The 16,489-nt window shown below is 36.9% G+C and overlaps 1 protein-coding gene across 1 annotated transcript in view; it reads right to left on the bottom strand.

The window, feature by feature from the left end:
* LOC111145292 (mitochondrial calcium uniporter) overlaps positions 1–16,489 on the bottom strand; it is a 208,517-nt gene that overhangs the window by 8,130 nt on the left and 183,898 nt on the right. The window contains exons 3-6 of the mRNA XM_022500126.1: positions 15,309–15,479; positions 14,129–14,233; positions 9,625–9,785; positions 7,947–8,150 (exon numbers count right to left, since the gene is read on the bottom strand). Of these exons, the coding sequence (XP_022355834.1) occupies positions 7,947–8,150; positions 9,625–9,785; positions 14,129–14,233; positions 15,309–15,479 (641 nt within the window). The remainder of the gene's footprint in view (positions 1–7,946; positions 8,151–9,624; positions 9,786–14,128; positions 14,234–15,308; positions 15,480–16,489) is intronic.

Genomic DNA, 16,489 nt, shown 5'->3' with positions numbered 1-16,489 from the left:
GAAACAGTCATCAAAAATCTCCAAACAAACAAAAGCCCAGGGCCAGACGGCTTCCCGGGGGAATTCTACCAAACATTTAAAGAAGAACTAATTCCTATTCTCCTGAAACTGTTCCAAAAAATAGAAATGGAAGGAAAACTTCCAAACTCATTTTATGAGGCCAGCATCACCTTGATCCCAAAACCAGACAAGGATCCCATCAAAAAAGAGAACTACAGACCAATATCCTTGATGAACACAGATGCAAAAATTCTCGCCAAAATACTAGCCAATAGGATTCAACAGTACATTAAAAGGATTATTCACCACGACCAAGTGGGATTTATTCCAGAGCTGCAAGGTTGGTTCAACATCTGCAAATCAATCAATGTGATACAACACATTAATAAAAGAAAGAACAAGAACCATATGATACTCTCCATAGATGCTGAAAAAGCATTTGACAAAGTACAGCATCCCTTCCTGATCAAAACTCTTCAAAGTGTAGGGATAGAGGGCACATACCTCAATATTATCAAAGCCATCTATGAAAAACCCACTGCAAATATCATTCTCAATGGAGAAAAACTGAAAGCTTTTCCACTAAGGTCAGGAACACGGCAGGGATGTCCATTATCACCACTGCTATTCAACATAGTACTAGAAGTCCTAGCCTCAGCAATCAGACAACAAAAGGAAATTAAAGGCATCCATATCGGCAAAGAAGAAGTCAAACTATCACTCTTCACAGGTGATATGATACTATATGTGGAAAACCCAAAAGACTCCACTCCAAAACTGCTAGAACTTGTACAGGAATTCAGTAAAGTGTCAGGATATAAAATCAATGCCCAGAAATCAGTTGCATTTCTCTACACCAACAACAAGACAGAAGAAAGAGACATTAAGGAGTCCATCCCATTTACAATTGCACCCAAAAGTATAAGATACCTAGGAATAAACCTAACCAAAGAGACTAAGAATCTATACTCAGAAAACTATAAAGTACTCATGAAAGAAATTGAGGAAGACACAAAGAAATGGAAAAATGTTCCATGCTCCTGGATTGGAAGAATGAATATAGTGAAAATGTCTATGCTACCTAAAGCAATCTACACATTTAATGCAATTCCTATCAAAGTACCATCCATTTTTTTCGAAGAAATGGAACAAATAATCCTAAAATTTATATGGAACCAGAAAAGACCTTGAATAGCCAAAGGAATATTGAAAAAGAAAGCCAAAGTTGGTGGCATCACAATTCTGGACTTCAAGCTCTATTACAAAGCTGTCATCATCAAGACAGCATGGTACTGGCACAAAAACAGACACATAGATCAATGGAACAGAATAGAGAGCCCAGAAATAGACCCTCAACTCTATGGTCAACTAATCTATGACAAAGCAGGAAAGAATATCCAATGGAACAAAGACAGCCTCTTCAATAAATGGTGTTGGGAAAATTGGATAGCCACATGCAGAAAAATGAAATTGGATCATTTCCTTACACCACACACGAAAATAGACTCAAAATGGATGAAGGACCTCAATGTGAGAAAGGAATCCATCAAAATCCTTGAGGAGAACACAGGCAGCAACCTCTTCGACCTCAGCCGTAGCAACATCTTCCTAGGAACATCGCCAAAGGCAAGGGAAGCGAGGGCAAAAATGAACTATTGGGATTTTATCAAGATCAAAAGCTTTTGCACAGCAAAGGAAACAGTTAACAAAACCAAAAGACAACTGACAGAATGGGAGAAGATATTTGCAAATGACATATCAGAAAAAGGGCTAGTGTCCAAAATCTATAAAGAACTTAGCAAACTCAACACCCAAAGAACAAATAATCCAATCAAGAAATGGGCAGAGGACATGAACAGACATTTCTGCAAAGAAGACATCCACATGGCCAACAGACACATGAAAAAGTGCTCCATATCACTCAGCATCAGGGAAATACAAATCAAAACCACAATGAGATACCACCTCACACCAGTCAGAATGGCTAAAATTAACAAGTCAGGAAATGACAGATGCTGGTGAGGATGCGGAGAAAGGGGAACCCTCCTACGCTGTTGGTGGGAATGCAAGCTGGTGCAACCACTCTGGAAAACAGCATGGAGGTTCCTCAAAATGTTGAAAATAGAACTACCCTATGACCCAGCAATTGCACTACTGGGTATTTATCCTAAAGATACAAACGTAGTGATTCGAAGGGGCACCCGAATGTTTATAGCAGCAATGTCTACAATAGCCAAACTATGGAAAGAACCTAGATGTCCATCAACAGATGAATGGATAAAGAAGATGTGGTATATATACTCAATGGAATACTATGCAGCCATCAAACGAAATGAAATCTTGCCATTTGCAACGACGTGGATGGAACTAGAGGGTATCATGCTTAGCGAAATAAGTCAATCGGAGAAAGACAACTATCATATGATCTCCCTGATATGAGGGAGAGAAGACGCAACATGGGGGGTTAAGGGGTAGGAGAAGAGTAAATGAAACAAGATGGGATTGGGAGGGAGACAAACCATAAGTGACTCTTAATCTCACAAAACAAACTGAGGGTTGATGGGGGGAGGGGGGTTGGGGGGTGGGGTGGGGTTATGGACATTGGGGAGGGTATGTGCTATGGTGAGTGCTGTGAAATGTGTAAACCTGGCGATTCACAGACCTGTACCCCTGGGGATAAAAATATATGTTTAAAAAATAATAATAAAATTTAAATTAAAAAAAAAATTTACAAAAAAAAAAAATTAAGAAGTGGTATAAAACAGGTTTCCAAAATGGTGGTACTAATTACACTCCCATCAGCAGGATATGAGAATTCCCATCATTCCATATCCTTGCCAATACTTGGTATTGCCAGTTTAAAAAAAAAAAAAAAGCCATTCTGGTGTGTGTGCAGAAGTACTACCTTATTTTTCAAAAATAGCTTTAATGAGATATAAATCACATACCATACAATTCATCCACTTAAAGTATAATGTTCAATGGTGTATTCATGAATGTATTAGTGTATTCATGAAGTTGCACAACCACCACTACAATCAGTTTTCATCATCCTCAAAAGAAATCCCATTCTCTAGGGACACCTGGGTGGTTCAGTGGGTTAAGCTATCTACCTTCTGCTCAGGTCCTAATCCCAGTGTCCTGGGATGGAGTTCCACATTGGGCTCCTTGCTCAGCAGGAAGCCTGCTTCTCTCTCTGCCTCTGCCTGCCACTCCCCTACTTGTGCTCTCTCTCTCTGACAAATAGATAGATAAAACTTCATTAAAAAAAAAAAAAAGAATCCTGTACTCTAATAATCACTTCTCATCTCCCTCAACATCTCCAATTCCAGGCAACTATTAATCTACTTTATGTCTCTACAGTTTTGCCTATTCTGGACATTTCATATAAATGGAATTATATAGCACGTAGCCTTTTGTGGGTGCCTTCTTTCAAGGTTCATCCATTTGTAGCATGTATTGGTACTTCATTTTTTTGTTGTTGCCAAGTAATATTCCATTGAATAGATCTGCAGCATTTTACTTATCCATTAATAAGCTGATGACATTTAGGTTGTCTCCACTTTTCTGGCTATTATGAATAAGGCTGCTATGAATATTCCTGCACAAGTTTTTGTATGAACATGTTTTCATTTCTCTTGGAGATCTATAGCATTTTCCTGATCACTTATGAGCCTGAGGCATTTTTGTTTCATATATTATCAGCCATTTGAACTTCCATTTTTAGATGTGCTTATTCAAATCTCTTGCCATCTTTTTCTATTGGGTTGTCTGGTTTTTTTCTTACTGATTTATAGGTTTTGTTAATATATTCTGGTTATGGATCCTTTGTTGGGTATATGTCCTACAAATATCTCCTGCCAGCCTGTTTGCCCTTTTTTTTTTAAATTTTTTTTAATTTTTTAAAAGATTTTATTTATTTATTTGACAGACAGAGATCACAAGTAGGCAAAGAGGCAGGCAGAGAGGAGGAAGCAGGCTTCCCGCTGAGCAGAGAGCCCGATGTGGGGCTCGATCCCAGTACCCTGGGATCATGACCTGAGCCGAAGGCAGAGGTCTTAACCCACTGAGCCACCCAGGCGCCCCCTGGTTGCCCTTTTAATGTTTTTTTTTTGTTTGTTTTGTTTTTTGTTTTTAGATTTTTATTTATTCATTTGACAGACAGATCACAAGTAGGCAGAGAGGCAGCCAGAGAGGGGGAGGGGGAAGCAGACTCCCTGCTGAGCAGAGAGCCGGATGTGGGGCCCGATCCCAGAACCCTGGGATCAGGACTTGAGCCGAAGGCAGAGGCTTTAACCCACTGAGCCACTCAGGCACCCCTAATGGTGTTCTTTACTAAATAGAAGTTCTTAATTTTTTAAAAAAGATTTTATTTATTTATTTGAGAGAGAGAGAATGAGAGAGGTGGGGAGGGGCAAAGGGACAGAGAGTGAAAAGCAGACTCCCTGCTGAGCAGGAAACCAGATGCTGTGGGGCTCGATCCCAGGACCCAGAGATCATGATCTGAGCCAAAGACAGACACTTAACCAACTGAGCCACCCAGGCGCCCCCAGAAATTCTTAACTTCAGTACAGTCAACTTTATCATTCTTATTCTTTATGGTTAGCACTTCATTCTGGGTAAGAAATGATTTCCTATTCCACAGTAATTGACATATTTTCCTATATTGCCTTCCAGAAGTTTTATTTTATTTTTTAAAAAGATCCTATTTTTAAGTATTCTCCCACACCCAACGTGGGGCTTGAACTTACAATCTTGAGATCAACAGTTGTATGCTCTACAGACTGAACCAGCCAGGTGCCCCTCTTCCAGAAGCTTTACTGTGTTAGCTTTCATATTTGTATCTATAATCTATCTGGAATTAATTCTTGTTAATTAAGGATGTGTAAGGATGGGGTCATTTCATTTTTTTTTTTAATATGGATATTCAATTGTCCTAGCACCATTCATAGAAAAAGACTCTTCTTTCTTTGCAGTGTTATCTTTTTAAAATCAAAAGTTCATTTATACCACATCTGTTTCTATATTCTCTCATCTATTCCATTGGACTATTTGTCTTTGTGCCATTATCTTAATATTACTATAGTATTATAAATAAAGCTATAGTCTTCCATATCCTGTACAGCAAATCCTCTTACCTAATTTTTCTTGTTCAAGGGTTCACTGGCTTTTCTTAGGCTTTTACATTTTCACTGAAATTCTAGATACAGCTTATTCAAATTTCCTCCCCTTCATCCTCAGAATTGTTGGAATTTTGACTGGGGTTGCATGGAATCAAACAGATCAATTTGTATACAACTGACATTTTTTAATATTTACTTTTCAGTCTGTGAACATGCTCAGAAATTTCCTTTAAATTTATGTTTTTCTGCATAGAGATCTTGCACATCTTTTGCACGATTACTTCTAGTTTCATTTTATAATTGTTGCTGGCATATAGATATGCAATTGATTTATGTATATTGACCTTGTATCCAGTAACCCTATGAAACTCACTTACGGATTCTAATCAAATATATGTACATGTTTTTATATATTTTTTTACCTACGAAGATCTTTGATAATATCAGTTTTTTTTCTTTCCAGTCTTTACATTTTTTTATATTTTTTCTTCCAGGGATAATTTATATTTGCTTCTGCCTGGATTCTATGAGCACTAGCAGTTTTGGATTATCACTATTCTAGGAATACCTTAGTCTAATTGAGATGAATGAAGTTGCGCTATGGTTCAGAGAGAACCTACAAGAGGGTCCTCCTTATTCGATAATGGTAGCTATTAGAGGTTCCAAACCAAACAATCTCTATGGTTTTGATCCTTCTAGATCATCAAGTATTGCTCAGCTTCTTGGTCTCTGTCTTACCCTGCTTAGTCAGCTTAAATGTATAAGCACACTCAGCACCAGGTTCACCTTCCTGGAATTCCTCTTCTTCAGGTCCTTGCATGGTAATTTTTGCTATCTTATAAGCCTCTAGTGTCTGTAGGCAGATATATTTAATGTTTTATCTAACTATTCTAACTCTTCCTCATGGGAGGATTGGTCTGATGCCTAGTATGTCATAAAAGAAGCAGAAGTGAATATTGAATTACAATGATGACAATAATGGATTAATAGTAGCTAAAGGCAGGGCATGCCTGGGTGGCTCAGTTGTTAAGCGTCTGTCTTCAGCTTAGGTCATGATCTCAGGGTCCTGGGCTGCAGAGAGCCTGCTTCTCTCTCTCTTACTCCCCCTGCTTGTATTCCCTCTCTCACTGTCTCTTGCTCTGTCAAATAAATAAATAAAATCTTAAAAAAAAAATAGTAGCTAAAGGGAAATAAAAATTGGAAAAAAAAAACCCTGAATGCCTCTCCTCCTAAGATATTATAGTCTAGTAGAGGAGTGAAGACATTTTATGTGAATAATTATAATACAAGATAGTGTAGGGTAAGTGAAATGAGAGGTACAATGTGCTACAAGAATTCAGAAGGAGAGTTCAAAGTTGTCTGTAGGGAACTGGCCAAAGGTTCATGAAAGATCAGTATTTAAGAAACCTTGAAATATAACAGGTAGAGATCAACAGGGAGAACTCTCCCATTTGAAAGAATGATGGGAAGTAAGGAATGAAGTGGTAGAAAACTCAGGGCATTTGGGGGAATAAGGAATATAATTTTATTTGTTTAAAACACACAGTAAGTATACTGTAGGGAACTGACAGACCTTTGGAGAAGACAGGGAGGAACCAGTTATGACTATCAGGCTAAGGAGTTTGGACTTCAATCAACAGATAAAAAGAACCTATTAAAGGGGTGTGTATATGAGGGACAGGGAGAGGGAAGAGAGGAGAAAGAGAAGGAAAGAAACAAAGACAGACAGACAGACAGCAAAGCCATGTCCAGAGCTGTGATTAGACATGACTGATCTGGTTGTTCAGTTCTGTTCACTCAGGGTAATGAGTATGAGCCAGACATGGGACTAGGTGCTGGATACTCTGGGCAAACAATGGCCGGACATGAACAGTTTATTGTCTCTCTTCTCTACCAGACAAGTTTGGGAGGCCCAGAAAGGTTAAATACCATTTTGGGGCTTCCATTTTCTCACACATAAATAGGTCCGTGACCAGTGGTCTAACAACAACAGAAACAAAATGCCTATGTTCAATCAGAGCTATATAAAAATATAAGAGAAGCAATTCTCAGCTTTGATACCTAAGAAAATAGAAAAAGGTTCTCATGTCTCACTTGCTGCGAATTTTTATCAAGGGAAGTTGAATCTGTGTGGTATCACACAGATAATAATAAGTGATAGTAAATCCTTCATACTTTTTAAAGTGCCAGAGGATTTTCAAGCTACTGTAAAAATAACACTGGCAACAAAAATGAGTTCCAGATACTGATATTTAATAAATGAGTCTTGGTTGCTAGAGAATGGCCAGGCATATAAAGTGATTAGACATCTAATTTTCATCTCTCTTCTATGAAGCAAAAACAGTAACAAAGAAGCTTACTTATACTCTTAATATACTTAGAAATAGTCCAGAGTTGAATTTAACTATCTGATTAGTTATCACTAACTTTCCATTCCAAGAATTCAATAAAAACCAAAAGCCAAGCCAACTTGGCTGAGTAAGTTATCCTGCAGCAGATCATTCTTCTCTCTTTGCCTTCTTATTCTGTAACTTACTGTAAGGTATTTTTTTCTAAATTTAATGGCTTATATGGCTCACTTTATAGTCTGTGAGCTTCCTGAGGACAGGAGCCATGATTTACCTCCCTACCTTTAACACCGAGAATAGAGCATAATACACAATTAGCATGTGCGCGTGTGCATCTGTGTGTGTGTGTGGGGGGGGATTAAAGAGTACTTAAGGGGAGCTGGCTTTAGAAAGAATATGAGAGAAAAGAGAACTACTGTGACACCCAAAACTTCATTAGCATCTCATAAAAAGTTTCTGGAAGAGGAATTCTTACCTGGCGTGTCATTACAAAATATGCATACATTGCCATGGCACTTCCGTAAGTGATAAAGTAGGTGACAGGCTCCATGATGTCCCAGGAATATTCCCACCAGGTAAGCCGGGCCAAAATGCCAAACTGTGTGGCCATGTAGGCAAGTCCACCCCATAGCACCAAAGTGGTCCTCTTCTCAGCTTTTCTGCTAATCTCAATTCGTACCTACAGGGCACACATGATCAATCAACAATACAGTATTTTGAAACAGAACCAATTTTACATTTAAATTGTTTCACGTTCGCAGAAGAAATAGGGCTCATAATCAGGACATGTTAGTCTCCCTTCTAGGAAACGTAACTTGTCTTCCTAAATAGTATCTGTAGTTTTCACTGAATATTTTATAGGAGTAACACTTTCTTAGGACACTTGTGTTTTATGTTTCACCCTAGAAGTAGGAAAAGATGAAAATATAGTGAAACTATAGGAGTAAGTTAGTGTCAACAACTCTTTATCCAACTACATAATTATCTTTTTTGAGGGAGGGATATGAAAATATGCCAGTGTTCTCTTACTGTAGCATGCAAGATTTCATCTATCGTCACTGTTTACTCAAGGGGTTTGCTAGGGGGCAGAAAGTACAGAGAGTCAGAGCATGGACTCTAGATTCAGAACAGCTGTGTGCAGGCCCTGATCTGTGTATCATCAGCAGTGTCATATAGAGTTTTCTGAGGACTAAATAACGGACTACAGGTCAAATACGTGCACAATTCCCAGCACATAGTAAATCATCAACAAAAGATGATAATTACTTTGTTATAGCTAGTACATTAAAAAAATGCTTTTTTACATCTTGAAAATGCCAAATTTAAATCTTATTCTCCTTCACAACAGTTCAAGTCTGATTTCTCACATTTCTAATGGTCTTAAATTTAATGAGAACCTTGAGATACACATTATTTTTAAGGAAATGAGAAGAAGCACAGTATTAAGAGTATCTGTTCCCTCTCTTAATCTCTAATAGTCTAATTTCTTACAATGAAAATATTTGCATCATCGTTAAAAAATAAGAATGACATACTTATTACAAAACACCTGGAAAAATGCAAAGAAGAAAACCAGTCATCACCCTACCACTCTATTAGCATTTTGGAATATACTTCTGACATTTTTCCTGTGGGTTACATACACATATATATAAATATGCATAGCTATATGTACAACACATTTAAAAATTAGATCATAGTATACACTAATATGCACATTATTTTATAATACACTTTGCATCAAGTATCATAATATTCTTCTATTGCATATGTAGATTAGGGCTACACAATCATTTTTAACAGGTGCATAATATTCCATATAATATTGATTCTTAACTTGGCCAAAATCATTACCCACTACACACATAACTTATCTCAATCAGTAATTAACCCAATTGTTGCAAAGGTCGTAAATCTGGTTATGAGCAGACATTTAGAGCTCAAAGTTCTATGCCCACTATGAAGACTCAAAGCTATTCCTTTTCAAGTTTTTTCTTAGCTTTGATTGGACTTTGTTATGGTTCAGTTCCCAAAACTAAAGGACTAGTTTGACTGACACAACTCAATTAAAAAAAAAAAGATGGGGGGGAAGCAAACATGTATGCTCTAGAAAATTACTGTTGAAGAGGAGAGTCTGAGATTTGAATGGGCACCTTTTCCAGAGGAGCCAGTTGCTCTTTGAGATCCTCTAATCTTTCAATAAGCTCCCTTTCCTTGTTTAACTGGTGCTGCTCGATGCACAGCGTGGTGTACAGCTGCTGGACGAGTGTCTTTACATCATTCAGTGTTGCTGCATTTTCGTGGCTTAAGAGGTCTGAAAAGAAAGGGGTTACATTTTTTTTTTTTTTAGTATTTGCCTTAGATGGAGCATTCCTATTCCCAGAGCTATTAGACAATAACAAAAACAAGACATACTCATTTGCTACAGGAACCCCACCATCCGTGTTCAACTGAAGGAAAGTGATAGTTCCTTTTCAAAAAAGAGGTACCTGCAAATCCTAGAAAGTCAGTTCAGATTTAGGCGACTTGAAAATTTTGAAGCCAACATCTACTTTTATATTCTTGGAAGTAAAAATGCTACAAATAAGATTACAAATAATAATAATCCTCATTAGATAAAAACAAAAAAGGGGTGCCTGGGTAACTCGGTCAGTTAAGTGTCTGCCTTCGGCTCAGGTCCTGGGGTCCTGGGATCAAGCCCCACATAGGGCTCCCTGCTCAGCAAGGAAATTGCTTCTTCCTCTCCTTCTGCCTGCCACTCTGCCTACCTGTGCTCTATATTTCTCTGTCAAATAAATAAATAAATAAAATCTTTAAAAAATAAAAACAAAAATCTTAGGCAATATGTTAAAAACTAGTAGAGAGGTTCAGAATTTGATTATCATGCTTATCAAAATGCTTATCTATAATTTGTCTGTGTTCCTGCCATTTTAATTGGTGATTTTCTTCCTGTTTAACACAGGAAAAAAATACACAGTATTTCAAATTTGCAAATACAAAGGTATAAATAAAAATACAATTATCCTAAAACTCTTAGTTCCCATACACCTTCCCCCTATCATGCCAAATTTGATTTACCCCTGTTGGGAAAAGAATATAGCTGTTTGGGCCTGAATATCATGTTTTAGAGGGCATGAAGTTAAGAGAACGATTGAAAGGGTAACACATTAAATTCTTTGATTCAGTATCCTTTTCTGGGAGTAGCACGTGTTTCCAGAAATCTAAAAATTTTGTTTTGAAAAATCTAATTTAAAAAATCAGCTGATCTCAGTTGACAAAGAATAAAAACAAGAAACACAAGAAAGAAAACTTTTGCTTTAAACTCTTGTTAGCCTGGGGGTGCCTGGGTGGCTCAGTGGGTTAAGCCTCTGCCTTCGGCTCAGGTCATGATTCCAGGGTCCTGGGATTGAGCCCCACATCAGGCTCTCTGCTCAACGGGGAGCCTGCTTCCTCCTCTCTCTCTGCCTGCTTCTCTTACTACTTGTGATCTCTGTCTGTCAAATAAAATCTTAAAAAAAAATCTAAACATTCATTTCTGCTTTAAAAACACAGTATTAGACAAGATGGTTAGAATTAGTTATTGATTAAAAGCCCCTAGTTTTTCACAACATAATATATGGAAGCTTACTGTCCTGTTTATACTTTACTATTTATATACTTTATATACTATTTATATACTTTATACTATACTATTATACTTTATGTAAGGACGTATTAGTGAACTTTTTAAATTTTACTAACAGTAAATTTAAATAGAATGAACTCTCTAGGTAATTCACATACACACAAAAAATACTCCTAAGTAGAATGCTCTCAAGGTCTACCCAGTCTGTCACAAATGGCAGGTTTCCTTTTTTTTCCACAGCTGAATAACATTCCATTATATATATGTACCACATCTCCTTTATCCATTCATCTGCAAATGGATAATTAGGTTGTTTTTATATCTTCACTACTGTGAATAATGTTTCAATGAATATGGAGTGTAGGTATTTCTTTGAGATCCTGATTTCATTTCCTGGTTATATATCCAAGAGTGGGATTACTGGATTCTATGGTATATGGTATGGCCAGTCAAAGGGTAGCCAAACTTCCAATTATAAGATGAGTAAGTTCTGGGGATCTACTGTACAGCATGGTGACTATAGTTAACAATATTGTATTGTATACTTGAAATTGACTGCGAGTAGACCTTAAGTGTTATCACCACACACACACACACACACACACACACACACACACAAGTAATTATGTGAGGTAATGGAGGTGTTAATTAATCCTATTGTTGTAATCATTTTGTAATATTAAAGTATATCAAATCATCACACTGTATATCTTAAACTTACAATGCTATATATCAATTATATGTCAATAAAACTGGAAAAGAAAGAGCAAATTTAAAGAACAACAATAACAAAAAACTGAGTAAACTAAGGCCTGTACTTCTGTTATTTTATTTTTTTTAATTTTTGATATTTTTAAAGATTTTTATTTATTTATTTGACAGAGATCACAAGTAGGCAGAGAGGCAGGCAGAGAGAGAGGAAAGGAAGCAGGCTCCCCACTGAGCAGAGAGCCTGACGTGGGACTCGATCCCAGGACCCTGAGATCATAACCTGAGCCGAAAGCAGAGGCTTTAACTCACTGAGCCACCCAGGTGCCCCTGTACTTCTGTTTTTTAAAGAGAACTTCTAGTCCAAAAATCAGGGAATAAAGAAAAACATATTGGCATAGCTGACATGTAGCTACCAATCCCTGGTCTACATGTCCAGTTATTCCAGTGTAATTAAGTCTGGTTCAGTAATGTCTTACTATTTAAAGGCTACTTTCCCATTCTTGCTGTATTTACTAGGCTTTTTCTAAGCTAGTTTCATTTCAACTAGCTTGCACATAGAAGAGAATCTGGATTCTGAACAACCAAAATGCTACCACCTTAACTCACTTATTTCACTCAATACAGAATGACCACCTGAGTCAACGCAGGACACAAAAATCACAGTGCCGGGTGCCTGGGTGGCTCAGTAGGTTAAGCCTCTGCCTTCGGCTCAGGTTATGATCTCAGGGTCCTGGGATCGAGTCCCGCATCGGGCTCTCTGCTTGGCAGAGAGCCTGCTTCCTTCGCTCTATCTCTGCCGGCCTCTCTGCCTACTTGTGATCTCTCGCTGTCAAATAAATAAATAAAACCTTTAAAAAAAAAAAAAAATCACAGTGCCTTCCACCTGAGCATTAACACAGAAGAGGAATAAGAATTCAGAGAACAGATTAGTCACTTCTGGCTGGCTAGGAGTCAGAGTGAAAAAGAACAGAAAGAATAGGATTATTAAAAACCTTCATGGAAGAGCTGACCTTGACAATTTTGACACAAGGAATAGGTTAGGAAGAAAGAAAAAAGGCACCTTAGAGAAAGGTGAACAAACACTGAGATGGCAAAGAATGGCACAGTTCAGAAAACAGCAAAGGAATAGAGGGCAGAGGAAAAGTAGACAACATGTAAGAGAAAGACAAAAACTTTTAAAGTAGATGTGGACCAGATTTTGGAGGCGTTCAATGTTTAGGCTTTCACTGAGAACATTTTCTACCTTAGACACAATTCTCAAAAGCAGAATTGAAAAGAAGGGACATCTTAGGAGGCTGGTGATAATGGAAGGGGCATGAACAACAGCAGTCATTGACGATAAAGATCAAAGGCTGAGAGAGAAAAGTGACCGAAAAAGACCCAAATCAAAGGCTATTTTAGAGAACTATCTAGCATCAGTACTGTGCAGAGCCAGATTGGAGTCTGGGATAAAAAGAAAAATCAATAATACCAACTGCCTTCATTTAAATTTTTTATATTTAGTTCATCATGGGTTTTTTTTACATTAACTTTAAAATAGTTCATTCAAATATTATTTATCTTGATTACTAAGTTTTTAGGGGCACCCTCTTAAAATGTCCACCTGAAGGGGCACCTGGGTGGCTCAGGCAGCAAGCGTCTGCCTTTGGCTCAGGTCATGATCTCAGGGTCCTGGGATGATGCCCCACACCTGGCTCTCTGTTCAGCAGGGAGCTTGCCTCTTCCTCTCCCTCTGCCAGCTGCTCTGCCTACTTGTAATCTCTGTCAAATAAATAAATAAAATCTTAAAAAAAATTTGCACTGAGGCAAATACCACAATTTTTATTAAAAAAAAAAAAAAACAAATCAGAAGTTCCAAAGGACTACTATTATACACTAATTGACTTTCACACTACTGACCTTGAGCCATGAAAGGAAAAAAAAAAGATTAATTCCTGTTACAAATGTTTAAGAGGATAGGGAAGTCCATAATTTATTTTTAAAAGATTCCTCCTGCAATGTTATTAAAATAATGTGACTTTTAGCTTGTATAGAGGGAAGGAGCTTAATTTACATGGAATATCCATTTATGTGAAAGAGTGACAATATCCAATAATAAAGCATTCCAGTGTCTAAGGCAGAATCTAAGTTCCAGTCAGCGTACTAGCCAAGTACTCAAGAGTGAGGTACCCAATGAGTTGTTCAACTGAAAGAGTTTATCTGGATGTAAGACTTTCAGTTTCTTTGAATATTATCTGCTTCTCAAGGTTATCTAGGGAAAAACAAAGTTCTTTCCAAAAGCCCATCCACATTTCTCTGACCTTATCAAGATTACTTTTTACCTCTCTTTGGTGGTCGTACATGATACGTTAAGTCATTAATGACCAGCTTAAAGTCATCAAGGAGTAGGAGGTCTATCCCTGTTGAGGCAGCAACTCGAACGCCATCTGTGAAAAATTTAAATGTAAAAATTTAAACTTGTCATATGTCCACAATTATTTGAGAATGAGCAGGAAAAAGCAATCTTCAAAATCAATTTTAAAAATTATATCTTCTCTTTTAAATTCTAATTCACTTTTGCCTCATCCCCAAGTTCTATGCTCAACAAAGCTTTTATTATCTGAGCTTTTTGCTTTCATGATCTCAAGTCCATGAAGAATTAACAATATACTTTCCTAACAGAACTTTATGAACAAGTAAAATAATTACATAGATCTAAAGGTGTTATGTGGAAATCTAGGGTCTCTGGGAGAGCTGAATGGATGTCATATATCTATCTATGACGGAAATTGGTTGAGTAAAAGTAATTTGGTAGGGACAGATGTTAGGGTCAGCAAAGTACACCATACTGGTCTACTAATTATATTACTAGATAAGATGAAAATTAAGTATATTTAACCTACTTAAAGTATAGAAATGTGGCAAATTATTAACAACTGATAAATCCAAGGGTAAATAGGTACTTCTTATACAGTCTTTTATGTTTCCTGTAGGTTTAAGATTTTTCAAAGAATGGGAAAAAAACCAAGGTACTTAAATAAATAAGTAGGATAGATGTCATGTCAAATGGGAATTTTTAATGCCATCCTTTTCCAATCACATATGTCTTAATTTTGTAAACTTTCATGCGAAAGACAGATCTAAAAAGAAGTCCTAACACTTCGTATCTCCAGAGATGAGGGCTCAACCACTAGAAAAATTTATTTTATGCCTACGGTAATAATAAATAGTTAATAATAACATAAAATGTGATTGACTGCTCATCTTTGCCTGGGGCATTATATGTCAGATGCCTCTGAATGAGACTTTTTGTATATATACAGTCCTAAAATTGAACAATTATACTTTACGAAGTGGGAGAGAAACCACTGTCTCCTGACATTTGTTAAGCAAAAAAATATATTCTAAAGTTAAGAGTGGGGTATTCTTTTGCAGTGGGGTGTGTGTCTGTGTGCACGCACGTAGAAGTGGTCTGGGGTGAAATGAAGGTTGGGTGGGAATTAATAATGAATGTGACTGTACCTGGTGAATAGATTGCAACTCTGTCAATTCCCCGATCCTCTTCTTGCAGTTGTCGTAAAAACACACCAACCGAGTCTGAGATAGGTTTGAGTGTGAACTGGCAGCGTTCACGCCGGGATGGTAGCCTCACAGATATCACAGGTAACCCATTTTGATATACCACTGTCACATCTGAATGAAAAAGATCCATAATTATATGATAATCAGATTTCATTATAAGTTACAGTATTGCTAGTCTTATGTAAGGTCTATTATTATCAACGTGGTTTAAAATATTTTCAAAGGTTTCAAGAATATGCCCTTTAGCTTTAGTTGAAGGTTATTCTGGGAACTGACTTATGGAAGATCAATCATATGGCTCACACAATTCACTCTTCAGAAGAAAAAAAAACACGGAAAAGATTAGATTCTAAGTAGGTCAGGGAAAGACTTGCCCAGAAATTTGAGATAAAGATTTTGGTGTTGGTGAATATAAATCCTAGTTCTATTGAGGAAGATTTTATTAAATAGCCAGAGATTGCTGGGCTAGGTTCCCTAACCTGTAGGAGGTGGCTCTTAGTAGCCACAGCTTTCAAGAATCCCCGGGGAATAATATAATGAAAATACATTAAAAAGTGAAACCCTTACTTAAGGACAGTCAATTCATATTTATGGTATAATTATTACTTCCAAGGGGCTTGATAAGTAAGTATTCTCTTATGCAATATGAATAATTAGGATATAATAAAAAAATTCTTTTTATGTTCTCTTAAACTTCATCCTGAGGTCAGCTAGAAGCCAAACTCAACTACTTGGGATTTTCTAACAAAAATTATTAAAGGAAACATTATCATAAGCTATAAATCTGAAAAGGTTTTCTACATTACAAGATAGAATTCCTATTTCCTTATCTTTTTCCTCAACAAGAAAAAAAAAGTCTTAGTTACTAAAACAAGTGTCCGAATAAAGTAACTCTTTTGAAATAATTTTCATATGAATTTTTTAAATAAATAAATTTTAAAGCTCATGTAAATTTTTTACATGAGCAGCCAAGATTTAAAGATGATAAGTTAGCACTAGGCTGTGAAGCACTATTTAATATCATTTTCCTTTTGCCTGAAGAGCTTCCTTAAACATTTCTTGTTCGGCAGATGTGTTGACAATAAATTCTCCTCACTTTTGGGAACTCTGAAGTTTATTTC

This window comes from Enhydra lutris, unplaced genomic scaffold (genome assembly GCF_002288905.1).
Source record: "Enhydra lutris kenyoni isolate GAN:26980312 unplaced genomic scaffold, ASM228890v2 scaffoldscaffold12, whole genome shotgun sequence".
In the NCBI taxonomy this organism is placed as follows: Eukaryota; Metazoa; Chordata; class Mammalia; order Carnivora; family Mustelidae; genus Enhydra; species Enhydra lutris.
The sequence above is the reverse complement of the archived record's forward strand: the minus strand, read 5'-3'. Positions and strand labels throughout refer to the sequence as shown.